Source organism: Scatophagus argus, chromosome 2, assembly GCF_020382885.2.
Source record: "Scatophagus argus isolate fScaArg1 chromosome 2, fScaArg1.pri, whole genome shotgun sequence".
NCBI classification, from domain to species: domain Eukaryota; kingdom Metazoa; phylum Chordata; class Actinopteri; family Scatophagidae; genus Scatophagus; species Scatophagus argus.
In genome coordinates this window covers 7,786,041-7,813,799 of record NC_058494.1, presented here as the reverse complement: position 1 = coordinate 7,813,799, position 27,759 = coordinate 7,786,041, and the positions used below count along the sequence as shown (strand labels likewise).

General features: G+C 41.6%; 1 protein-coding gene across 1 annotated transcript; it reads right to left on the bottom strand.

Annotated features, from left to right (window-relative positions):
- Window positions 1-1,661: 1,661 nt before the first annotated feature.
- On the bottom strand, window positions 1,662-27,165 carry ccdc85al (coiled-coil domain containing 85A, like). The gene is made up of 4 exons (XM_046404977.1): window positions 26,438-27,165; window positions 24,048-25,146; window positions 4,566-4,623; window positions 1,662-2,752 (listed from the first exon to the last, which is right to left on the bottom strand). The coding sequence occupies exons 1-4, from the start codon at window positions 26,681-26,683 to the stop codon at window positions 2,734-2,736; spliced, it is 1,422 nt and encodes a 473-aa protein (XP_046260933.1). The 5' UTR covers window positions 26,684-27,165; the 3' UTR covers window positions 1,662-2,733.
- Between the last annotated feature and the right edge of the window lie 594 nt (window positions 27,166-27,759).

Below are 27,759 nucleotides of genomic sequence, written 5' to 3'. Positions count from 1 at the left end.
TACAATCAATACACTGATTCCTTCATTACACTAAAAATAATATTTTTTTTCTCTGCACTCTAACAGGAGTTATTTTACAGCATTACAGATGAGATGATCACTTCATTTGCCACCAGATCCCCCAGATGCCACAGCAGGGCCCCCATAGGAGGACAATATGTAAGCAGTGCCAAGATATCTGCTTTAAATACCAGCACAGCACAAGATGCTCATTAAAGAGATTTTCTGCAGCAAATAAGTAAACCCTAATCACTCTGAGCAATCAGATCAAACCAGATCAGCGTCAGCTTGCTTTCACTTGTACTATGAATGTAATGGTAATACTTCAACCCACTGGATGAGCTGATAAACATTGGTATTTATCATGACCTTCCACTGACTACTCACACCTCACCCTACCCATAACAACTAGATGCCTGATCTCAGTGCTAATATTTAGTGAGAAGTTTGGTGATATTCTGTAATATTCCTACTGTCAATGAATTCCACAAAAGCACCAAAACTATAATGAAATAATCCTGTGTAGCCAGACTCAATACAGTATTATGTTCCTTCGTTATTATTAAGCATGGGAACAGCAGGCCGTTTTAAGTTGAACCTGCATATTTTGTCCTGGTTCTGAAAATTCCAACACACGTGCAGTAACCAGCTAAAAATAATTCCCATGAAATGCCCTGTTTTATCAGTCTGAATATTGCTTGCTAAAAAAGCTACAATGTCCAGCTGTTTCAGAAAATTATTTACTCTTTCCTGAAATGAAGCTATATTTTTTTGAAGATATACATATAGGGTCAGAACAAATGATACTCAGTGGAACTTCAGTCAGAGAGTCAGACCATTTTTACGCTCACTCGTCATTTACATTCTTTCCCTTTCTCTTTCTCCCCCTCTCTTTTCCTGCTTCCAACTCACTCAGCTGACTGTGGGTGTTTCACTCTTTCAGTTTAACCTATAATATTTTGCCACAACCTCTGTGAGACAGTCCTCACATTGCTGTCACACTCAAAACTGCCCCCCTCTCTCTGCTGCTGTCAGCTGCACCCTCCTCCACCCTATTTGCCACTGGTTATCAACGCATTCATCGCCCAACAATTTTCTGTGCTCATCTGAAATCCCGCTCCACGTCACATCCATCCAGATCTTCAGCAATTGTGTCGGAAACTCTCAGTAATGCAGCAGATGTAAGAGCACAATGGGATCGAGCCTGTTGATCAGGATGTGAGGGAAGGTGACGGGTGCAGAGGAAGGACAACTGGCTGTTTCAGTTCCAATGACTTAACGGGAAATTCTTCCCAGTTTGACTATTTGACCTATTGTATCCAGTCAGGCAGGATGAGACAAGGCGAAATGTGATCGTGTCATGTTTAACATGTGATGATCAGGATGTGTTTTTTGCTTGTGCTTGATTTCTTTACCTTATAATTTCTTTATCCTTTACCACCTATATTCAAGCAAAGCAGAAACAACTTATACTCTTACCATTTTTCTGCTGCTATTGTGAGTTATGGATTTTATTCCTTACCTCATAATGAGCTTCACAGCATGTCCAACATGACCTTTGACAACAGGGTCAAAGGTCGGCATATACTCACCTCCGGATCATTTCAACACACTCACATAAAACCTGGACAAGTGATACATTTTTACATAAAGAAGTCTGTTTATTATTTGATATATATCATATGCATCTTCATATAATAGTTCTAATACCAGTAAGTCAAAAATAATAATCATATTATATTTATATTTATAGATATATAGAAAACTAATCCAATAATCTACTTTTAACTTCCTCGTAAAAAAAACAACATGGAGAAACGTATACCTTATCCCCAGCTTGAATATAGGCGCTTTAAGGGAGCAAAGAAGATAATACAAAAAAGAAAAATTACACCTGAACATTGCATCTTATAGAACTAGAACATCTGTCAGCAGCTAGTAATGACCATCTTGGTTTAAGACACAGGAAGAGAATTTTTTTTTTCCTTTTGCTAGAACATCTTTGACAAATATGTTTTTTGTTTTGTTTTTAAATTCAGTTGAAATGGTTGAAAAAATTGAAGACAATGGCTATCAAGAGACTGGATGGATTTGAAGACTGAGAGACAGAACATTAGATTACACCAGTCTCATTATACACATTGAAGATGATGGATATCAGGAGATGTAGGAGAGGAGGGAGATAAATGGAAGAACAAGGAGGAAGACAGGAGAAAGAGGGGCGAGTGCAGGAAAATAACTAAGAACAGCAGGGTGTAGAAAGTTTACTTTATGTGCTTCTCCACCAATGATCTGCATTTGTAAACACAGGGGTTGTGGCACAGACAGTGCAGAGTCCTCTCCCCTTATCTTCTCTCACCAATCCGAAGCATCCCTCCCTCCGTCTGGGTGCTCTCTGGGAGGTAGCCGTGTCACTGTTAGAGAGATAGCCACTCTAATCCATTTAGCTGAGCTGTCTTCACAAGTTTTACCAACCGTACTAAAAGCTTTCCCCCTAAAACTCCCCCCACCCCCCCTTTCTTAAACTCTCGATACGTAGAAATGAAAACATGGAGGCAGGCTGTTTCAGGGCTGTGGACACAGTCGCACGGATGAGGCCGTAGACGACGCACCATCCGGAATAGTGGAAGGTGGTGTCCAGAGGCTCTCGTGTCTATCAAGGCCAGAGATGCAGGAGGGCTTTGCCACTGCAATCCTCCCTCCATTTGAAGAGCCTAATTGGTCAAGTTGGGGTCAAGAGGAGGCATCAAAGCTGCAGAGGAATAGAAGAAGAAGAAGAAGAAGAAGAAGAAGAAGAGGAAGAAGAAAAAGAGTCAATGAAAACTAAAAACATTTTAGTCTAGTTCCTAATATTTTGGACAGAACCACTCTTTGTTGTTCCTGCTTACCTAGTATTGGCATTAGCATTTGGGAAAAAAGGCAGTGAGAGGAAGATTTAAATAGTAGACCCTGGAATATACCCATTTCTTTCTGCTTGATTAAGGTAAATGTATTCAGGAGTACACCTTTATTTTAACAGGTCCAGACCACAGTTATTTTTGTTGAATAACTCTTTGCAAAGTAAGGACATTCTCCATGGTAATGCTTTCTCAAAAAGTATTCATTTTCATGGTGATGAATACTGGACTATTGGCAATACAAACAGGTAAAATTCCAACGTAATTCTCTGTTTCTCTGCAGACAAGTCGTTTTGACTTGTCAAATTAGGAACAGCACAGGTGAATGAACAACATCTCTTTTCGGTTCAAGTACCTCAGTAAGCCGTAAAAGTGTGAGAGTGAGCCAGCATAAACAATACTGAAACCCTGAAACTGAAGCAGCTGCCTGTTATACCAACACAAATACTCAATTTAACCTTGAAAGTTCCATTTTGTTAGGGCTCTTGCAATAAAGTTGTTAATAAATGGATTTTGGTCCAGATTCACTGGGATTTTTCATGGCCTGACAACCCAGAACATATTCTTGTACTTTAATGGAATCAATACGCATTAACAAAGCATTGATTAAGTTGTAATAAAGTAGATAGATAGAGAGATAGAGAGATAGATAGATAGATAGATAGATAGATAGATAGATAGATAGATAGATAGATAGATAGATAGATAGATAGATATCCCGTATAAGCAAATGAAAAAGACAAAAGGTTTGAGTAAGATGTTCGTCAGTGCAAGCTCTCATGTTCCTTATCAGTGACAGATCCTTTTGTTTCCTTCTGCTTCTGTCACCACTACAGCAGAGAGCCAGGGGAACTGACTCCAGCCTGTGTTGTTACCACATCCTTGTTGCCTTTCTCTGAGCTTGCAATTCATCTTCTGACAGAAAGTGCACTTTCTTAGAAAGAATGCTGAGGTGAAAAGACTGGTGTCAAAGAAAAAGACGACAACATGCTCATCCACAGATAGGAAAAGACACCATATATGGGAGAACGACCATGATAAAGTATGTGAATTATGCCTTTGATTATATGTGATTGTGTGTGGGATCTAGCTAGGGGTGGTACAACTATCCTTCAGGGGGGATATGTCTTGTCTTGCAGTCATTAAATATTAACACAGCCATCTTGCCCTCCCACTGGGGCCTAATTGAAGATGTAGGACACACATGGGAACAGGGTTCGGTCACCTCTAACTCTGTAGTCCCACTGTAAACCCACTGTGATTACGCCTGGGCCAGACCAAGCATGCAAACACATTACTCATCTGGAGCCGGTACACTGGACTAATTCTAGGACCTGGGCAATGACAGAGGATCACAGCAGAATATAAGTCAGCGATATTGTGCTGATCACCTAACGATTAGCAAGGGAGGGAGAGTGAAAACATTAAAATATTTTGAATATCGTACACTGCTGACGCAAATACCCTCAGAGCCAGCTGTTAAATGTAAACAGGTTTCAAGACTCCAGCTAAACGAAGCCCACTGTATGGTAAAATAGAATAATGGGAGCTAATTACAGGATTATGGGCCCTTGTGAATACACAATGACCTTCAATGACTGTTCTCTAGACTCTAATTAACAGAAAAGGGGCTTATGAAAAAGAAACAAGCTGGAGAGAGGCTCTTACCTGTCCCATAGCTTGACATTTCTACAGTTGTTGGTGCAGCAGCCAGCTGATATCAAAGCTGTAATAAAGAGAGACGGAAAGAGACAGGGGAAGAGATGACTTTTAAATGTGTTGTTTTTATAAGAGTGCCTCATTAATCTGATGATTTAGAGCTGACATCTGTCTGACTGCCAAAACAAGTAAAAATGACCTATTAATAAAGCATGGCAATGGACACCACCAGTTCTTGTCAACAGTGGAAATGTATGCAAACGGTGGAACACGTCTTGGTTATCACAAACTGCCAACAGAATAATTTTCCATTTTGGAAAATGTACTTATTGATTTTTTGCAAAGTTAGAGGAGAAAATCAATAAAAGTATCATGTCTGTATGAAGCAGGAAGCTACAGGCAGGAGGCGATTATCTTAGCTTAGCAAAAAGACCGGAAGCAGGGGAAACAGCCAGTCTGGTACTCTACAATTTTCACTTATTTTACATAGATATGTCTTTCTGTGCACCTGTCCTGTCACGCCACATCAAAGACGACAATATCTTAACAAGTCACTGCTGTTCACCAAGAATGAGTAACACTTTTTGACACGTTTTGTGAACAGATTAAACGTTGCTTTGCTCCAGTCTCTGTGCTAAGCTAGGTTAACTGCCTGCAGACCCTAGATGGATACTTAATTCCCAGCTGTGAGAGCGTAACAGTGGTCTCATCTAACTTTTGGTATTTTAGATCTCATTGGACCATCTTTTATCTTTTTCTCATATAAAATGAAAGCATGGCGTGACAATCTCTGCTGCAATGGCATAAGTTACAACGAGCAGAGTGGCAACAACCTTCACAGGATGGCTAAATGTGAATCATGTACACACTCATGCACAACTAAAGGGAGACTGATTGATCAAAATCTTAATCTCAGAGTGTCAGTTCAGCCTAGAAAATAGCATGGAACAATGGCAGGAGGCAAAGGCTGGCAAACAGTGAAACACTGAAACAAGGATTTATTTTGCTTTAAGAGTGGCAGAATAAACTGCTTTGTCCACTAAATGTTCAGTCATGCTCTCTAATGCTGACAAGTGTAAGACATACTATCGCAGTAAAAATTACTGTCCTGAAGCATGAGACAGCCTCTTGACTCTATCTTGACATCCTTGACCAAAGTGTTGCTTTATTTCTGCTTGGCAGGAAAATCGTTTCTGTCGAACAAAATGGTGTTAATCTAAAGCTGTTTTAAAGCAAAGAATGCACAATATTTGCCTTCATACCCTCTGGCTTTGTGAGCACAACTGGTCAGAACTTCATTCGGTTAAGAAGTAGAGAAATGTCTTTGCCTTAAGCTGTCCAAGCTTTTTTTCATTATTATTATTCTTTACCTCCTTTGCCCTTCAAAACAATTCTTTTATCCTTGCTCCCCTGCTTGGTATCTCTTGCTCTCTCTCTTTCTCTCTCCACCACAATTTCCTCCCCATGAGCCCATAATCATGTTTTCAGCACATTTCCTCTCCTTGGCGCACTAACATCTCTCATTAAAGATTCATAATGCTCTTGTGACCGAAGAGTTCTGCGAAAGATTTCAATGGCCACCTTCACTAAGTTCCCTGCCCATTCCCTCACTCTGTTTATCTTCATGGGGGGAGGGGGGATGAGGCAAGACTGCGCAGATATGAAAACTCCTTTTAAGAGTTGGGGAATGCAGCGGTTGACTGGAGGGTATTTTCATTTGGAAGTCAGGGTGTGTGGAATGGAATAGATTTCACGGCTGAAGCAGAGCTCATAGACCAGTTACAGAGAGCTAAATACCTGATCACATCTTACTTCCTCCTAACACATGAACACAAACAAAGACACACAAAGTCTACAGGAAGTGTAGCCAGTAGCTGTTTATATGGTGCATTTGAAAGCACGTTAAGTCAAACATGCTCTTACAGATCGATACAAACACAGAATGATCTATCAATGACATCCCAGCAGTTTCCAATTGTGGTTTGGGATTGGCGTGAAAAATAAAACCAGCACTTCAAATCAGACAATCAATGAGACAATCGTTCCAAATCAGCTCTGAATTTGATCTGGTCATAATAGTACAAAATTATTATTGGGCACAATGTGATTGGTTCCATATGGGTTCCAGGTGAATATTTCAGGGAAAAAAAAAGAAACATGCTTGGTTCAGTTTCTGAACTCTTTCAGTTAATCTGGACTTTTCTGGAATGTCCAGATTAATTTGTAAACATGCTTGATTCTTTCATTTACTGTTGTAGAGAGCAAGTATATATTAAGACTGAGCAGATTTGATGTGGATGTGTGTTTTCTTCATGCCGTCTTAAAGAGCAACAATTTCTACAAATTTTGCAGGAAAGTTGCAATGGTATCGCTATAGCGGTGATGTGTAGTTGTAGCGCTGGCATTTTCATGAGGCCCATGCTAGCTTAGCACCAAGGACTGTTCAACAGTCCACTACAATTTTCAAGGTCAGGGGCATGTGACCAGCTGAGGTAGCCTGTACAAGTCTACAATCTACAATCTAACTGACTTAGCATTTGACTGTGTTTTATGTGTATTTATTTTCAAAATGTTATTATGGACATGTTTCAGCAGATTGAGCTTTCCTGCTTTTTTGCCCTTTGCTGCACTAGTCCAAGACCTCCAAGATGGTTTTGAGATTTTTTCACTGTTGTTTGTAGCACTGCATTGTAAAGCTACTGGAAAAATAGCCTGTTGATGCTGTGGGCCATCTCTATCTGTCATCCAACCCTCATCCTGAAGGTTGCAGCGGTCCATCAAGAGCCTTCCAACAGTAACACACAGAGATCTACAAGAGTCAAGTCAGAACATGTGCTTATTGATTGATATGAATGTAACATCCTTGTAGTTTTCGGATTGATCCCAGAGTTCTGAAACATGAATTTATGTTATTTAATAAAACATTAATATTAGACCCATTATACAATATGATTTATTTCAGATGTGTTCTAAAATGTTTTTCATAATAAACACTTGTCAGCAAGGCCTTGTCATCACCCTGCTGTATGAAAATTAGCAAATTAGCTCTCTGTTTCTGACTTTATTACCTTGTCTGGGACATACAGGTCAATCTGAAACATGCTTGTGCATGCTTTTTGTGCCATTGCATTGTTGTCAGTGTGGCCTCGCTGTGCATCATAGTAAATACAACTGTTAGCTGTTAACTGTTACAGTTAGCTTACAGTACATTCAAAATTCAGATTTGATAATTAATGATAGCAAATGATTTTCGAGTTTTGGAATGTTTGTTGGACAAAAGAAGCAAGCTGAAGATCTCACTATGGGCTCTAATTGTGATGATCACATTTCATATTTTTTTGACTTTTCATAGAGTAAAGAAATTAAACAACTGGCTGTGAAAAACATCGTCAGATGAATGTACAGTGAAAATAATCACTAGTTGTAGCCTGAGAGGAGACAAAACAGTTTCTTGTTCAACGCACCAAGCTAACTCAGTTCTGGGTCTTAGGGATCAGACCTCACCCGCTCAAGCACAAGGACAATTAGCTTAAATGGATTTGCTGTCTCAAGGTCGGCAGTCACACACACACACACACACAGGTCACAGGATTACAAACTGCTGTCTTGTGATGAAGCAGTCCTGCAGGCATGTGCCAAAATCCTGAGAATCCTGTTAAAGTGAACTTAATCAATGTCTAGTGAAACTGTTTCTGAAAACAAGCCATCGTCCCTGACCTCTTCAAGGAGAGTTATAAAGTGAGAAAATATACAACGTACTTGGATGGTGTTTGTTGATTTAGTTATGGGCGTTAAAACCAAAATTTAATTTAACAGGATGTGAAAGATGTGTAGAGGGAAGCGGGTTCTGCATGGGTCAGAGCAAGAGTATATAGATAATGTGATTACTTCAGAATAATTTTAGGCCTAAGCTCTCTTAAATTCCACTTCTGTGCACCAGAGCTTGAGGAAAGGGCTCTAAATTTGCCCACAAAGAGATCTGTGAGATTGGCTGGGGAACAGCTGCTCTCACACTGAATAAATCACTGTTTCACATGGGAAAACTCTGCAGCCAGACACCAGTTATTAACTGTATATAACTCATAATGTTGCAGTTCATAGAAGAAATTTAAGAAGGTGCTGTTAGCAAAATCTAATTTCCTTCATTTAATGAAAATTGGTAAAATTTGAAAAATGTTTTAAGGCGGTAGGGTTCTTAACCATAAAATTGAAGCTGTTGTGGAAAATAATTCTGAATGAGTCTAGTTGCCATATAATTCACCAGAAATCGAGTTGTTATTGATGTCCGAATCAAGCCAGTAAACACGTGAAGCTGCTCTCCTCAGGACTGCTCATCTCTCAATCCTCTTTGATCTGTCAGACACACCCCCCTTCTCCTTCTCTCAGCTGGATCAATGCAAGGTAATTTCACATGGCCATTCCCTCAGATCTCCTAAAAATCTGCCATATAAATTATTCAGGCTGGCTGGGCAGGAAAGCCTGTGGAGCTGCATGGTAGATCAGTGACCTTCCGTTTAGCTAGCAGTCAGTCAGACAATCAGAGAGACGGACAGACAGACATTCAGTGAGTGAGGCTGCCTGGCAGGAGAGCTGCTTCTCTTGACGTTCCTCAGGCAGCTGCAGTCAAGTCAAATTTTATTTATATTGCTCAAAATCGCAAATCGTAATTTGCCTCAGGGGTCTTTGTAAACTGTACAGCATATGACAGACCCTCGATCTGAGCAGGAAAGAACTCCCCTCAAAAACCCTTTTAAGACGGAAAAAATGGAAGACAGGGGACGGGGCTCTCTCCCAGGAAGGACAGACATGCATTAGATGTTGTGTGTTCACATCAGAAGAACAAAATCACATACGAATTACGGTGACAATGTTTCTGTAATACATGTAGAACATGTGAAGCGTGTCACTAAGTGCTGCTTTGTGCATCTTTGAAGCTCTGTATGCATAATACAGAGATTATGAGTGGCCGAACATGCAAGTGGAAACAAAACGCAGGACATTTACAATCAAGTCAAGTCATTGTTTGGTCAGTGGCTAACAGCATCTCACAGAACGGTCCAGTCTTCAAGTCAGTGCTACTTCAAGAGTTCTTTCATCTTGTTGGTCACTGACTGTCGCACTGGCATGCTGATTGACCACACTGGTTGTCGGTCATGAATTCATTAACTGTCAGTCAGTGATGAAGTGACCTTCGAGGCTTGTCTTTATTATTCAAATCAATAAAATTACACTAAGGGTAAACTTCTTTGCATTTTTTAAAAAGCCAAGATAATCAAGCTTTCCAGCTAATCTTGAAATTTTATATTTCATGTTTGTTTTATATTTGCTGTTTGTTAAAACACTATTCAAAGTTACTCTCCGGCTCAACCAAGGGCAAACAGCAGCAGTGGTAGTCTGATGTAGCAGATGGAGACAGGGAGCTGCATTACTGCAAACAAAGCAGTCTAACAGAGAAATAAAGATTATTTTCTGATTGATTTAGTGGTTATGCTCTGAAGAACAAGAACAATCCTGTGGGAAGCTTCAGTGTTGCTGGATTGTGTGTGAATTCAGCCGAGGTGCGCACTTTATCCTGTCCACTATGTGTGATGGTCCCCGTGTGGGTGTGTGTAGTTTAACCATGCCCCCAGCCATGTTCAAACAGACTCAGACCTGCAGCTTACAAAGTCACAAAGGCAAAGGCAAGCTAGGGGGTTTATATGTAGCAACGTCACCATCAGAAACCTTTGTCAGGTCATGTGGGAGAAAGAGGCGCCTGGGAAAAAAGAATTTTGACGCTATAACATGCAATCTTGGAGCAATATATGAATGTTATATACATGAATACAGAAGAAACATTACTTGGAAACTACAGTTATAAATAAAACTACCTCACAAACAATGATAATGGACCCACCATTCAAAGGAATGATTCAACAGCTTGAGAGATATACTCAGGGGAAAAATTAGATGAGAAGAAATACTGAAAGCAGCAGGAAACATTGGACCTGGGTTTGTTCACAAACTTGCCAACTAAAACTAATAAATCTCATTAATAAACGCACCATACTTTGTTTATTTAATATGCACATTAACAAAAATATAAAAAAGACAATTCGAGTCTTTTGTGGATGGTTTATGTTAAGTTAAGCCAGTGATTATCAGGCTTTTTTTGTCCCTCCATCCATCCATCCATTTTCTATACGGCTTATCCCTCAGGCAGGGCTGGAGCCTAACCCAGTGGACTACGGGCGAGAGGCGGAGTACACCCTGGACTGATCGCCAGTCAATCACAGGGCCGACACACAAAGACAGACAACCACACACACTCACACCTGGGGTTAATGTAGGTAGCAAATTAACCTAATGTGCATGTTTTTGGGATTGTGGGAGGAAGCTGGAGTACCCGGAGAAAAACCACACAGGCACAGGGAGAACATGCAAACTCCACACAGAAGAGCCCAGACTGGGATTCAAACCTGTGAGGCAACGGTGTAACCACTGCATCTCTGTGCGTCCTAGATCAAAATATTTTCAAAATCTATTTTTCTATATTTGCCTCGCTACAAGAGCTCCACTCTAACTTTATAACTTATGTGGATTAATGAATGTGTTTTTTATCTAACTCTAGCAATGTGATGAGATTAAAAATTGTTTTCAAAATGTGGAATTATTCCTCATAAGAGCATCCTGGACTCATGAACATTACAGCATGGATAGTGTAGTGTGTTTCCTTTTTGCTCATTTGGTGTTTTTAAAAGTATTTCCCTAAATCACTAGCTGCTTTCAAGAGAAAATGTATTTTTTCAGATGTACATGTGATGTATCTCTTTCTTTTTTGCATTTTAGGCTGATAAAATAGGTCTATCTTCAGAGGAATCCTTTTGAGGGTTGCTTTGACAATATTTATTTTCCTCTAATAAGAGGGCAAAAGCAGCCGTGTTGCTATAATTAATGGCAAGTCTTCTCACTACTGCATAAGAACAGTAATGAAGAAGCAGCAGGTAGAAAACGGCAAATAACTTGAAGCTGTGTTTTTTGCAGTTTGACTCACTGTGAGGCTGAAGTAGACCACAGAGAGAAGAGAGCATGAAGTTCACTGAAGTAGAGCTGGATAATTGGTGCCCTGTAGGCTGATCAAGCCTACAAGGGATGTGCATGTGGTTTGGTGTGTGTGTGTGTGTGTGTGTGTGTGTATTTGGCCCTTGTGATCTCAGGGACACAGACAGTAGTACACTCATTTATATAAAAGGCAAAGCATAATCATCCATGTGGAACATCCATTAAACTCATGTGTGGTGTACAGGCATCACATTTTGTATATTACCAGACACAAACCAGGGAAAGAGAGATCAACAGAGCTGGGGGGGTATTCTCAAAAAAAAAACATTTGCCGAAGCAAACAGTCACAACACCAGCCTTGAACTCTTCTTTTGTTACTTTTGTCCTTCGTGTTCAAGCCGACGTTATCCCTCCACCTGTGCTGGCAGTCACACCGGTGTGGTATGCATTCTGCTTTGGCCCTCAAAGGTAAAATGAAATATTTAAGCAGACATTTGCAAGATAAACTGCTGTTGTCCTACTTTAACATGTCACCACCCATCAATCCTCAGTGCTGGTGAATAATGTAACAGGCTGGGCATACAGTAGTGTGTAGAAGATTGTGCTCTGTGTGTGTGTGTGTGCATGTGTGTGGCTCAGCTGGGTGGAGATAAGACACAGTATTGGTAATTTCACCAGTTGTGAATGATTTTAGATTTCACGCAGCCCAGATTCTTTTGCTGCTTCATCTAGAGGCAAGGATCTGTATTTAATGACTACTATCTTCTCATGTCTCGCAAGCTGATGACCCAAGTCCTGAGGCAGAAGCTTGTTTACACTTTCTCTCCCTTTTCTGATGAAATCAACTAATCGTTTTGTAGCTGTGTCATGTTAATAAGCCCTTTGTGTTCAGACAGAAATAATGCAATGCGTGGCGTCAGATACAAACGCCGCAGAACAACACAATGAAATGTAGAATTAAGGCAACATTTCGTCACATAAAGCCTGAAGCACGAGCTGACATTAACACTGGTGTACAGAGTCTTCAGGTCACATCTCAGTGTGGACTTCAGTTTGCATTCTTCTGCTTTTAAAATACTCTTCTCACATTAAATAAGTGAAAGTAAGAATTTTGGCACTCAGTGCTAATGATAAAGAGACTCCAACATACTATTAAAAGTAAGATATGAAGAGATATCAGTAGAAGATTGTATTTTTAAAATCAAGGCTAAACAGCCTGAAAATTCATCAGTCCACGTTTGAAAAAACAAACAAACAAAATAAGTAGCATTCCAGATCAAAAAATTCCAAGCAACCCAAGAATTCTTTTAATTTCGTGTTTCACCTGCAGCCAAAACACCCACAAAGCCAGATGAAAGAAGTAATTAAATGTATCTTTTGCTGTAACTGTACAGGAAATGAGCCAGCCCGTCTGGAACAGTGGGGGGTGGTGAAATTGATTCCAATATCTCTGAGAGGAAATCTTACAGACCAAAAGACATCTCCGAAAGAGAACCAGTAAGACATAATGATATAAATATAATGACTGCGGTGCCAATCATTTCACATTGGTAGGATCAGCCCATCCACTCGCGGTAATGGGAGCCGCACACATGCCTTGCTGTCACTCTCATTAGGAAAAACATTATATCAAATGCATGTAATGCACGATATGGGCAGGAGATAAATTTATGCTCCAGGAAATGGATAACTGCATCCTGGGTGTTGTGTAAGCCAGGGATGATAATGTTGTCAGCTGCAGTGCTTTTGACATGTTATGGTACTGATGTGTTGTCACACTTTCTATCCCTGTTTTAACAGATGGTGCGGCTCTAAAAACTACCACAGTGATGGCAACCGCAGAGCAGCTCATCACTGCTGCTTGATCAGTGATTCAAATGCACAATGGAGAGGCAACACAGATACAGCTCACCAAGCATTAAAGCAAAGACGATTCAAGCTTTTAAAGAAGAGAGAAGAAGAAGACTTTCTGTCAGAGTACACAATTTCACCTGGTCTGGTATGACCACGGCCTTCTGATGACCGATGTTAGCAAACTTTGATCCCTTTTCGGACATGAATGCATGATATAGCTGACAATTGAAAACCCAGAGGAAGCGGAGCCCTGATTGCTATTGGGGTTGTACTAGTTTATTGTTTTCCTTCTTTTCGAGCACCACATTGGGGGAAATAAATTTTAAACACATTGAGAAGAACTTCCTATATCTCGCAAAATTACTTCATTTAGTATTTCATTCAGAGTTTCTTTGTGCATAAGGGATTGTAACTACTATTGCACTTTTCTTGATACGATAAAACGTGCATTCAGTCCATTTTACTCTTATTATTCTCAAACTGTGCTACCACTCCACTGTGGCTACGATTGCCAAAGACTTACTTAGACTTGCTTTGATTGGTTCAATGAACCTGAAGATATTCATTTCTTAGATCTGCCAAACATACAGTATAGCTCAGTGAAAGCCTGCTCCCTTTACATGATGCACTCGGCTACATCCGTCCAGCTCAACTCGCCTCCTTCCTCCTCACTCCCACCTGGCCACCTGATCGCTCTCAGACTGCCAGCTCTCAGCATGACACACAGCTACAGCTGAAGTAAATGTAACATAGCTAAATGTGGTTACTGCTGGTGACTTTGGGACTGACAGAGGTTCCCCCAGGCCCGGTGCTGCCCTCATACATGGCAGTCACTCAACTTCCAGTTAATTACCTGGCCTAGCAAGCTAATTTCCTCTCAGCTCAGTGGTCCTCTCCCCATTGGCAGAGCGTAAGAGGACAAAGACTGTTCCCCATTCCGCTGGGTTTGCGTGTCTACTGGATGACTGGGGCTACTGTGGAACATTTGTCACATACCTCTGGGGTTTGAGCTGGAGCGACACTAGAACACGCCAGGCAGCCTCCTTCATAACTCATACAGCTACTTAGGAGCTGCTGGTCGGTGGAAATGTTTGGAAGCCTCCTACAATGGCTAACTACTCGACATGTTTGTGAATAAAAACTGAATGATCCATTTCAATCTCTTTTCACCTGTTTTGTACATACATCAGAGTACATACATCAAATATTTCACATCATAATGCAAATGTTGGCTGCGCGTGCAGTTCATAATCATTCTCTTTGCCCTTTCCTAATTCATAATTTAGCTTTCCAAAAATATATTTAGTTGTCTTGTTGGAGACATTTCACACTCCATTTCCCACTGACATAACAGTCGTCATGAGTATTTGGCAGGAATTACAGGTATAGGCCAAAAAACATAGCGGCATTTTTTTTTTTTTTGAGTATCCCAAGGCAAAGAGGCAAAAGACAGCTCTTTGCTCCATCCAGGAGACACAAGCTTTAAACAGACAAAGCTGACGGTGGCTTGATTAAAAATGACAATCATATGCACCAGAGGTAGATAAACAAAATGCCTAATCATGCAGTCCTTGCTTAATGGCTGCTGTGATGGCCTATAGGCAAGGGTGTTTGGGATAATTGGTCTCAGGTGTGATTACAAATTCAAATGCCAAGATAGCATTTAAAAGTGATATTTCTCCCTTTGCAGGGTTATGATAAAGACATCCACCTTGAGAATCGCACATCTCTAATGGCCTTAACTCGAACTATCTCTGGAGTTTTGAACCAGCTCTAATCCCCCTCCTGTTAGATGATTAAACACATCTAGCAGGGAACGCAAATTCAGTTTTGAAATAAAAATACTACCCTTATATAGGGCAAATGAAGCACAGGATCCACAACACCAAAGTAATGAAAACTAGTAAACTAGTAATAAAAGGTAAATCTAGGATGGCAGCGGTACAGATGAGGCTTTCTGGTAATAATACTAATCCACTTGAGTTACAGCAGCCTAATGCTCCCCCAAATCTTTTCATGCCAAGCAGCTGTGACAAACATTTGAGTTTTTTCGTGCCGCTTAGACTGTGAGACTTCACAATTCGTCAAGGGGATGCTTTCCATCCATCGCCTTGGCAGAAAAGTGAGGAAGAGGAGGACAGAGTGGAGTCAGAGGAATGTGTTGCAGAGAAAACGACAGAAAGAGAGAGAGAGAAGAGGAAGAAAACAAAACGTAATCCACTCAAATACTTCCTCAACCCTCTTTGCTCAGCTCAGCCTGGCAAACAGCACATCCTCCGGCCTCCTCCAAAAAAAGGGCTTTGTAATCAGAGTTTTCTCTCTGTCTGACAGCTGGTTGTTCACACTGGCAGTCAATTAGGATGGAAGGAGAGCAACAGAGAGAAGAGGAAGAGGGAGAGAGAGATAGCCTGGCTTTCTCTGTGACACTGGAGAGGGAAAACATTATCCATGGCCAAAGCTTCAGTGATGATTTCCTGTTGCACTGACAGGCAGCAGCACTTCTAAACAACAGCCAGAGGCGCTTGATGGTCTGAACTGATGTTACAATTATGAAGATTAATAGAAGCAATGAGACAGTGGGATGATCTTTGCTAATTCGATCAGATATTTTACATTCAAGAGCATAGAATCACGCTGCTAGCATTTGTCAGTTCTCATTAAATCAACAGGCACCAAGCAGAGTTGGACATGAAAATGCAAAAGTTCACTAGACATTTTTTCAAAGGTTCAGTTTCTGTTAAAGAAAAAATACATTTGTTTAAATGAGCGTAAATCCCTCCCTTAAACACTGACTGTCCAATCATAGCTCAGCAACTGTAACTAGCCATGGCAGGCCAAAACCAATGACACAAGAGCAAACGTGTAAGGAATGGAAGGAAAGAAAGAAGTACTGCTTATTTAAATGTGTTTTTGTAAACTAAAGTATATGGTTGTGCTCTGGTGAAACATATCGATGCCAATGCTAATACTGACAATTCCCCCCAAATGTATAAAATTTGACAATTTGAGGGTTGAAAATGGCTCAATACGCCATCTATTGTTTTAAATCCATCTGAACCTTGCAAGGCCAATGTCGACAGCCATTTGGGACTTCTTTATATCACAAAATCGTTATTTAAGACCCACTTAAATTAATTGAACCAAATTCAAAAAGAGGAGTTATACATAAAAATCTAATAAAGATCAACACCAACACCTCCACAGCTACAACTGATAGGAGAATTAAATGTGGACTGTTAAATATTAGATCTCTCTCATCTAAAGCTGTACTAGTGAATGAGTTAATATTGGACAATAATATAGATTTATTTTGCTTAACCGAAACCTGGCTTCGGCCAGAAGAATATGCCAGTTTAAATGAATCCACTCCCCAAAGTCATATTAATACTCACATTCCTCGAGACACCGGCCGAGGAGGTGGAGTTGCCGCCATTTTTGACCCAAATCTATCATTTAGTCCAAAGCCCAAAGTCAACTACCATTCATTTGAAAGCCTTATTCTTACTCTCTCACACCCTACCTGGAAAACAATACAACCAATTTTTATTGTTGTAGTGTACCGCGCTCCTGGCCCATACTCTGAATTTTTACTGGAATTTCCAGAGTTCCTATCGAGTCTGGTCCTTAAAACTAATAAAGTTATTATTATGGGTGATTTCAACATCCACGTGGACGATAGTAATGATAGCCTTCGCGCAGCATTTATCTCTCTCTTAGATTCAATTGGCTTCTGTCAGTGTGTACATGAACCCACTCATTGCTTCAATCACACTCTTGACCTTGTTTTGACATATGGTATAGATGTAGAACATTTAACTGTCTCTGAACAAAATCCTCTTCTGTCTGACCATTGTTTAATAACTTTTGAATTTATACTATTTGACTTCATACCACCAAGAAAAAACTCCTACACTAGATACCTGTCTGATAGTGCTGTGGCTAAATTTAAAGAAACAGTTCTATTGTCATTAACTTCAGTATCATGTCCCCATATGAGTGAACAATATAATAATCCCTCTGAAATCGACCATTTCGTGAACAGTGCTGCAAGTTTACTAAGGACAACTCTAGACTCTGTTGCTCCGCTAAAAAAGAAACTCATAAAGCAAAAGAAACTTGCACCCTGGTATAATACAGAGGTTCGCAAATTAAAACAAAATGTGCAAAAACTTGAGAGGAAATGGCGTTCCTCCAAACTTATTGAATCTCGCTCAATCTGGCAAGACAGTCTTAGATCATATAGGAAGGCCCTACGAACTGCCAGAGCAGCCTATTACTCCAAATTAATTGAGGATAACAAGCATAATCCCAGGTTTCTCTTCAGCACTGTAGCCAGGCTGACAGAGAGCCACAGTGCTATCGAGCCTTGTATCCCTGTGACCCTTAGCAGCGATGACTTCATAACCTTTTTTAACGACAAGATCTTAAACATTAGAGACAAAATTCAGCACCTACTGACCTCAGCTGATCCTGATGTAACATCAAACATTAGTGTCTTAGAACCAACAGTAGAAACAGATATTCATCTTGACTGCTTTTCACCTATCGATCCCCATCAGCTATACTCACTCATATATTCATCCAAGCCAACAACATGCCTCTTAGACCCCATCCCTACCAAACTTCTCAAAGAAGCTTTACCCTTACTTAGCACCTGTCTATTAGACATGATCAATCTGTCCCTGATAACAGGCCATGTACCCCAGTCCTTTAAAATAGCTGTAGTCAAACCTCTCCTTAAAAAACACACACTTGATCCAGAGGTTTTAAGCAACTATAGACCAATATCTAACCTTCCATTTCTTTCCAAGATCCTTGAAAGAACAGTCGCCAATCAGTTATATGACTTTCTTCAAAATAATAACTTATTTGAAACTTTTCAATCTGGCTTTAGAGCTCATCATAGCACAGAAACAGCATTGGTCAAAGTCACAAATGACCTCCTCCTGGCATCAGACAAGGGATTTATCTCTGTCCTTGTACTGTTAGACCTTAGTGCTGCATTTGACACCATTGACCACTCTATATTACTGCACAGATTGGAACACCTAATTGGCATCAAAGGAACTGCATTAAGCTGGTTTCAGTCTTATTTATCAGAGCGATTTCAATTTGTTCATGTTCATGATACATCGTCCACACTCTCAAAAGTTAGTCATGGAGTTCCCCAAGGTTCTGTCCTTGGGCCAATATTATTCAGCCTGTATATGCTCCCCATTGGTGATATTATTAGGAAACACTCCATACATTTTCATTGTTATGCGGATGACACGCAATTGTACTTATCAATGAAACCAGATGAAACAAATCAGCTAGTCAAGCTTCAGGCATGTCTTAAAGACATAAAAACCTGGATGACCAGCAACTTCCTACTTCTCAATTCAGACAAAACCGAAGTTATTGTTCTGGGCCCCGAACACCTTAGAAATAACTTATGCAGTGATATTGCATTGATAGATGGCTTAGCCGTGGCCTCAAGCTCCACTGTAAGAAATCTAGGAGTTATCTTTGACCAGGACATGTCCTTTAACTCGCACATTGCAAATATTTCAAAGACTGCATTCTTTCACCTCCGAAATATCGCAAAGATTAGGCACATCCTGAGTCAGAAAGATGCAGAAAAATTAGTCCATGCATTCATTACATCTAGACTGGATTACTGTAACTCCCTTCTATCAGGCTGCCCCAGTAAATCCATAAAAACTCTCCAGCTAATCCAGAACGCTGCAGCACGACTACTGACAAGAACCAGCATGAGAGACCATATTTCTCCTGTTCTGGCTTCTCTACATTGGCTACCTGTAAAATTCAGGATAGATTTTAAAATTCTCCTCCTCACTTATAAAGCCCTGAACGGTCAGGCACCATCCTATCTTAAAGAGTTAATAGTACCCTATTATCCCACCAGAACTTTGCGTTCCCAAAATGCAGGGCTACTTGTGGTTCCTAGAGTCCTCAAAAGTAGACTGGGAACCAGAGCCTTTAGTTATCAAGCTCCTCTGCTATGGAACCATCTTCCGGTTTCGGTCCGGGAGGCGGACACCCTCTCTATATTTAAGAGTAGACTAAAAACTTTCCTCTTTGATAAAGCTTATAGTTAGGGCTGGCCTAGGCCGGCCCCTAGTTATGCTGCTATAGGCTTAGACTGCCGGGGGCCCTCCCATGACGCACTGAGCTCTTTCTTCCTCTCCCTCTCCTTCTGCACACATTCATGTCCCATTAATGCATATTACTAACTCAACTTCTTCCCTGGAGTCCCTGTGCTTTCTTGTCCCGCAGATTCCTAGCGATCATGACTGGACCTCCTGCTGCGGTCCTGCTGTCGTCCTGCTCAAAACCTACTGCAATTACTACTGTTTAGTCATAATCTGATTTAAATCTGTTAAGACTCAGTACAGCTACTACCATTATTGTCACTACCATTGTTATCAAAATCACCATAATACCTTCTGTATACTTCATTGTCATTATCATTATCTACATTTCGATACTTCTGGTATTATTACTGCTGCTATGCATCTCTGCTTGTGTGCTCCTTCTCTCACGCCCCACCCCCTCTGCCTCTCTCCCTTGCTCTCTCTGTCGCTCTCCTGCTCTCTCTCTCTCTCTCTCTCTCTCTCTCTCAACCCAACCGGTCAAGGCAGATGGCCGCCCATCTTGAGCCGGGGTCTGCTCCGAGGTTTCTGCCTTCTAAAAGGCAGTTTTTCCTCGCCACTGTCGCCAAGTGCTTGCTCAAGGGGGAATGTTGGGCTCTCTCTATTTTACAATTTAATTAAAGAGTTTGGTCTAGACCTGCTCTAATTGGAAAGTGTCATGAGATAACTTTTGTTGTGAATTGGCGCTATATAAATAAACTGAATTGAATTGAATTGAATTGAAAAACTTATCAGAGGTGGGCGCCCCACCCAGTGCCTGCCCTTGAGTGGTAGTAAGAGGAATTTTCAAGCATATGCTGATTGAGCCTCATCATTCACAGGAGTTTTTGCTATTTTTTGCTAACCCTGTACTTATTATTTTTCATCTGGTGAGGATGATGACTTTTAACCTTGGTCTTTAGCATTACATCATGTCTGTAGCCATCAATTGGATTTTTAGGTTTTTTAACATGATTTTCATTTTGAAACGACCCAGACAGAGACAGAGTTTTATTCAGCATAATTTATGTGTGCATGTGTGAGTGGGTGGCATTCTTAAACACAGTGTAATGTCTTTTTTCACCCCATGCAGTCCTTTTTTTCTCCCAATCATCTGAGCAGCTTACCCTAATATGCAGAACTTGTGATTGCTAAAGCAGAAAACATGATTAAGGCTCTCTCCTTTTTAAAAAAGACCTTGTGCAGCGCAGAGATCCTAGGCTTAGTGAACAGTCTCCCCTCCAGTCTGGGTCAGGAGACTACAGTATTCATGGATGATTATCTTTCACTAACAGGGAATGTATCACATGGAAAGAAAGGTGTATTTCATCTGGGTCACAAATGAAGTTTTCATTGTTTATCTGTTTTGCCCAGTGTCACATACTGGGTCATTACAGGCTTCACAACCCCATCATTTTATATGGGAAATATATTATTCAGCAACTTGTAAAATTCCAAAATGACACAGTTATTGTAGCTCCACTTAGGATCTCAGTACTCCCTAAATACTCTAAATGCTGTTTTAATTATACCACTTATCACCAGTTACTTTTTGGATCATGTATTGTTGAGAAGAAAGGGCAAACATCTGTAGCCTAGCAGAAAACTAAACATCTCTGTCATTTAACAAAGCAAACTAATAGTGCTTCCAGTCATTTTGGGGATTATGCCTTTTTCCTGGCTTTAAATTCAGAATATGTGTGATAAGCTTCCCAAAAGATGCAAAAGCAGATTGCATTAAAAAGCTGCAGAGGTCAGAGTGTTGTTTTACTTTCATTTTGGATTTAGTCAGGAATTTCAAAGGCCCGTGGTTTAGTTCTGTTGAGTGGCACATGAACATGAGACATTCATTTGTCCGAATAAAAACCTAAAATGCTACAGTGATCCTGGACAGGACACTGTGCCACATCCTCCCAAATCTCACACACACACACACACACACACACAAGTACATAAAAAATGAAATAATACTGTGCAAAGGACTTAGAGGATAATCCAAGTGAGTGGAGCGTACTACATCGTCACAGGAATTAAATTCCCTCTTGGTCCAAAAAAGGACATGACAGTAAGGATGGGTCAGTGGATGACACGGCCACAAAGCTGCTCTCTTTGCTTGTTCTATCACACAAATCTGTTCATTCCCTTTCTTTTCTTTGTGTTTCTGATTGTGTATTCAAATTTGTTGACAAAATTTTGGAGTAATTAATTTTGCGTATGCACTTCAAAAATAAAATCTTAATTGTCCTGCAGGTGCTGATTGCGTGTCTCGATGTAACTGTACATACTCTGTTGTGACAGTTGAAGTTAGTGTCCTTGTCAGGTCAGTGGAGGCATGTGGCCCTGCAGGGACATGTTCATGACAGAGATACAGCCATCCTGACAGACAGCTAGACATGATACATACCACTATGACTCTCTGGTGACATGCACACACTCAAATATCTCTCATGCACAGGCTTAATGAAGTCTTCATGAACCTGTTTAAAAGCTGTGCCTGCATTTCACTCTGAGCTAAGTTCACTACGATTATGCCACAGCCGGCAAACCACCAGACTCAAGGGCCAGTGAGCGCCGCGTGCGTTACAATTAAGGATTTGTGAGGCATTAATGTGGTGTCGCCTTTTGTAGACATCATATGGCTCTCACATTACATCAAGAGTGAAATCTCTTGTGGAGCTACAGAGTGCACAGAGAGCTAAAAGAGAAACAGAATGATGATCCAAAAGTTGTGCAAGTCTTTATAATAATCCGATCCAATCCGTAGATTGCAAAATGGCGAGACAGCATGTTTACTAGTAAACTGGTATTCCTGAGGCTATATTATAATTCTTAAACGGGTGCTTCAGTGATTTAGTGTTTTCATTTCATCACGTTGAGAGGTATCAAAAAAGACAACAGTGAATGGCCACAATCGAAGTAGCAGAGGTTGAGATATCCAGACTTTTAATCTCCAGTATGGGTCAACACCCAAATACTATATTTCCCACAACACTCCTCACTACTGTCTTTGTTTTAGGCCATCCCTGACTAACAAATACCCATTTTCACCCTGAATCCACAACTCCTGTTTGTAAACAAAGGCTTCTTGTCAACATATTTCTCCAAACCAAAACTGAGATAACGCAGATGACATCACAGTTATGTTATCAGGGTTATTTTTTTAGACTTGACAAAGCTGCTGCCATAGACACCATTATACAACTGTAAAAGTAAAGTAAACTGATCTTTGTGTGCAGAATCTATGGAGTACTGCTTTAAGAACACATAATGTTCACAAAGAGAACACACTCCAACCAGTAAATCTCCCTCTTTGATTTGTCATTGTCACAACAGCAGCAATCCAAATGATCGATGGCTATGAATGACTCACCATTTAGTAGCACATAATCTCACATTTGTTAATGGGAGGTATTTGAAATCCTTCCTGTTAGGACTGGATTTATACCCATCTGTTTACACTGTTTGTGTCTCTTGTAATCTCAGCCTCATATTGCAAAGTCAGGCAGATATTTCACCTTGAGGAATTTGTCCTTTAGCTTCTGCCAGCTCTGTGCCACTCAGCACTTTTTCCCCCCAGACTCCAAAAATCATTATCAGTCACTGTGGGGTATTTAAACAGCAGCCAAGTTGATACTTTGATATTCCACCTTCTCTCTGACATCCTTTACTCCCACTGATCTCACTGAGATGGGCATCACTGCAGCAAAGATTTGGGGGTAATTCATTGCCTAAGAGGTGCATATGTGTCCCTTTTTTGTGTGCCAACAGTTGCGACGCTGGTCTGCACCACACACTGAAATCTGATCATAGTTCACTTGGGATGAATCTGTTCAACTTGGAGAGAGGATATGTAAAATAAATATTTCTGAACCTTTTATTTTCTTTCTCTTGCACTGGGCCAACCCACATTCCTCTCGAGATGCCAAAAAAATCAATAATGCTGTAAATTTTGCAACAGTCAAAATGAGGAAGAGTATCTCTATTTTCTCAATCAAATAAGTGCATTCCAATTACATATCACACAGCAATTCCTTTTCTTACAGAGAATAAGAACTGTTTCTACACAACCACAACCTTTGTATACAGAGAGAAAACAATAACTTAGCAAAACTTTGATAGGCTTTTGTGCTCAAGTCTCTGTGTCTCTGGGTGTGTCACATTACACTCACATTTCTTTTGGAGAAAAAACATTAGTCAGCGTAATGTAAATCATTAAATTAAGGTCTAAGAAGGTCAATGTTATGGTAAGACTCCAGGACACGAATGTAAGTCTATGAGTAAGTCTAAGAGAGTGTATGTGAATTTTCATATCATTGCATTTCAAAAAATAATGCCCAGTATCACCCACTGCATTTAATAGATTGTGTGAATGTCAAAGTGGGATAATCTCAGTATTTCTGGAAGATCAACAAACAAGATGATCACATGCACCTACACAAAGTCATACCATGCACATGCTTACCATTCATTCCATTGTAGATGCTCCGATGATGTGGCGACAGCTCGTCTCCAGTCGGCCTCCTCTGCCCCTCTCTCACAGGGCTGCCGAACTTCACATGGTCGGGACTCACACTGTACTGGTGCCTATGAGTTTCGGGGCTGCCCCCCTGTACCACGCAGCCCTTTTCAAGGTGCTCAGTGGTCCCTAAATGCACCAGCCGGGGCTCAGGGCTCCCACAGCCAGTACTGCTAATGCTGCTTCTGTGGTGCCTGTGATAGAGCTCCCCACTGTCTCCCTGACCCAGGAAGTGCTGCCTCTGACCCAACACAATATCAGAGCTGTGGTGTTTGGGTTGCTGCTCTGGACTGCGTATGCCTACGTTCCTCCCGTATTTTTCCGGGCTGAGGCCCCTCATGACTCGGCTGTGGTCAGGCACAGATATGGAGCCGCATCGGGGCCGGCAGAGCTGGGGCAGGGTGTATGGGTACTCCAGGCTTGTACTCCGGTGGCGCCCAGCAGGATGCTCGGGGCTAGACACATCCCTGTCTCCTCCACTTCCACCTCCTATCCCACTGATGCTGCTACACCTAGGTTTGTGCACAAGCTCAGGGCTTCCCTTTTCCCCACCAATACCAACTCCACCCACCCCTGGGGTCAGGTGAGGCTGCTTATGGTGAGGGTGATCGGAGCTGTCTGCGCTCCCTGCGCTGGAGGTGCTACTCCCGTCCCCCACGTCCCTCATCAGGAGCCCATGCCCAGGTACCAGCAGAAAACTATTCTGGCTGTCTATGGAATTACGGCACCCTCCCATGCCTACACCCCCTCCCCCTCCACTTCCGCCACTGCCACCTCCTCCACCTACCACCCCCTTTTCCTCGTCCAGTAGCAGGCAGAGCTCCTTCAGCTCCATGTTCTCTCGGATTACCTCCTCCTGTCGAAGCTCCAGCTCCTTGAGTTTCTGAAGGTAGAGGGTCACCTCTTTACGCATGATGCTGGCACTGTAACGTCCCAAGCGCTGCCACTCCCTGGATACACGCTTGCCTTTCTGGCGGTCATCATCCAGGAAGCAGCACAAGTCCCTCAGCTCACGGTTGTCCTCTTGCAGTTTCTGATTAATATCCTGAAAGGAAGAGAAAGAAAAACATAAGAGAGTTGAACAGAGGCCTATGTATTAGAAAGCGTCATAAAACAAGACAATGCTGATCACAGCAGAAAGAACACAAATGTGCTTTTGATTTAGTACAAAACAAAACAATTTGCCTTCTATTCATTTAACTCCCAAGCAAACCACTGCAGTCACTGTCCACTTTCAATTCCTTTCACTGCTCTTTTAGATATCAGTCAGACGGTGTATGCAATCATAATGAGATGAAATCCTAATCCTCTCTGCCTTTCTCTTAAAAGCACTGGCTCAATGTGTACTGTTCAGTGTGAAGTGCAAAGATTAGAATGCTCTGTAGGAGATGGAGAGGCCACACACAGACACAAATAAGACTGGGTTAGGGTAGTGAAATAACACACCCCAAACATTTTACACCCAGCAACGTTTACTTAAACATCCCTACCTCATATCCCCCAAAGCTCCTTCTTTTTTTCCCTTATCCTCTCTCTCCCTTTTCTTACCCTCCGGCTCTTTCCTGTGTAATTAGGTAGCTTGCAAGGGTGGAGAGGTGACGAGGTCTCCAAGAAAGGCAAATGATCCCCATGTGCTTCATCTGAGGCTACCTCAGGCTGGCTCGCTGCTTTAACTGTAAATATCGTGGACATTGTGTCATATTTCTCTTATTAACAGTGCCAAAAATGAATGAAGTAGCTAAAGGTTGCTTGCATATTGCTTTAAAACCAAAAGCCACACTGTTCTAAAGGCCAGTGGTACTGCACATAATGTAGATTTATGAGCAGCATTTTCCAAGAGGGTAAGGTGTGTGCAGCTAAGATAGGGAGAGATCTGGACGCCAGATTTGAGAACTGGCATATGAACAAAGCAGTAGATTTACAGAGAAACATGTCCTACTCTTCAGTTTGAGTAGGATGAGTTTCATACTTCTACCAGACCTGTACTGTACTTTTACTTGCTGTGTTTTTAAAAGCAAAGTTGTATGGATACATTTTCTCTTTGATTGTGGTCACAAGTGTCCCTTTCCTTGTTAAATTCCTCATTTTTAAACCAAGAGTTTCCCACCTCCCCAGTTAGGCTATATGTAAACTATTTGAGCATGTACACACAGGATCTACGCCCGTCCAGACCAGAATGTCATACAGGCCTACACACTGGCACAATGAACTTCAATGATACCATCTATTCTCAAACCAGGCGCTTTCTAAGCAGCGGAACATCCCTCCTGCTATGCGCGCTCTCAGGTGCGCTCCAAACCTATGATCTCATCCCTCACTGATGCGCGCCCCCTCACCTTCAGCCCCCTGATCTCGTTCAAATGCAGCTGGAGGCTGCGATTGACCTCTCGGATGAGATTCCCGTGGTCCAGAATCACGCTCATCTTGTCGGCCTCGGACCTCCTCAGCCGCCGCACCAGATCCTCCTTGGTCCACTTGAGCAGTTCCTCATCAGTCAGGCCGGATATGTCCTCTGCTGGACTTTCAGTCTTCGCTATCGACAGCTGAAGCTGGGGCTGGGGCGGCGGAGTCGCTTTCTCCATTGGCACAGCTCCTCCAGCACCGACAAAGCGCAGAAAATAGTCAGAGGCTCGTTGGCAACCTCTGCTCGCATCCGCTCCCCGGTCGGCTAAAAGGTGGAAAACGGTTACCGGTAGAAAGTCAGTCCCATAGTTTGGCCTTTTCTGTTGCTCCTGACTCTTCCACTCTCTGCTAGAGCAACAGCTGACGATGCCGGCTGAGTGCGATAAGGAGATGCTCTGCTGTCTTATCACTGCAACATCCTCACAACCAGAGATGTAGCCGTAGGCAGCCGAATCAGTGTGACTTATCGGCTCGGTTTTGTATCCAGATTTGGTCCCAGACGTGGTCAAAGTGAGGAAAGCCTCGGTCGGTGCACACACCTGCCGCTTGTGGGTTCAGCACTCTGTGTGAGAGAGAAGGAAAAGAGTCCGCTGTGCAAAGCAGAAAGCACTCCCCACCTCTCTCTCTTTCCCTCTCCTTCTTTCTCTCTCCCCCTCCCTCTTCCTCTCTCTAGCTGTCTGCCTCCAGGGGTTTGCGCTTCACTAGGAATAACGCTTGGTTACAGCGCCACTTAATGTTCAAAGACACTCTTAACAAGCTGAGTATATGGCGTTGGTTTCCCTCAGGTTCTGGTGTGCTTGCTCTGCCACACTGACGCATTGTTGAAATGAGTTCGAATGGGCATTTAGCAAAAGATCCATAAACTGTAAAATACAGTCAGTGGTGGGAAAATTATTCAGATCTTAAAGTACGCCTAAAATATAATTGTATTGACATCAAAATATCGTAGTATGTATAAAATATAAAGCACATGCGGAGTGGCCAATTTCAGAGACATAAATAATGGATTATAGATGCATTCATGCACAGGCTTACTATTATTCACTGAAATTACAGTCACATATACAGTATACCTCCACAGATATATTGTAGACTATTGTGTCTATATCAACACAGACATACAGCATATAGACAAAAGTATTGGGCCACCTGACCATTACACCAACAGGGACTTCATTGACATCGGCATTCTAAATGCACAGACAGCTTTGCAGGTATAACAGCTTCCACTCTTCTGGAAAGGCCTTTGAGAGGT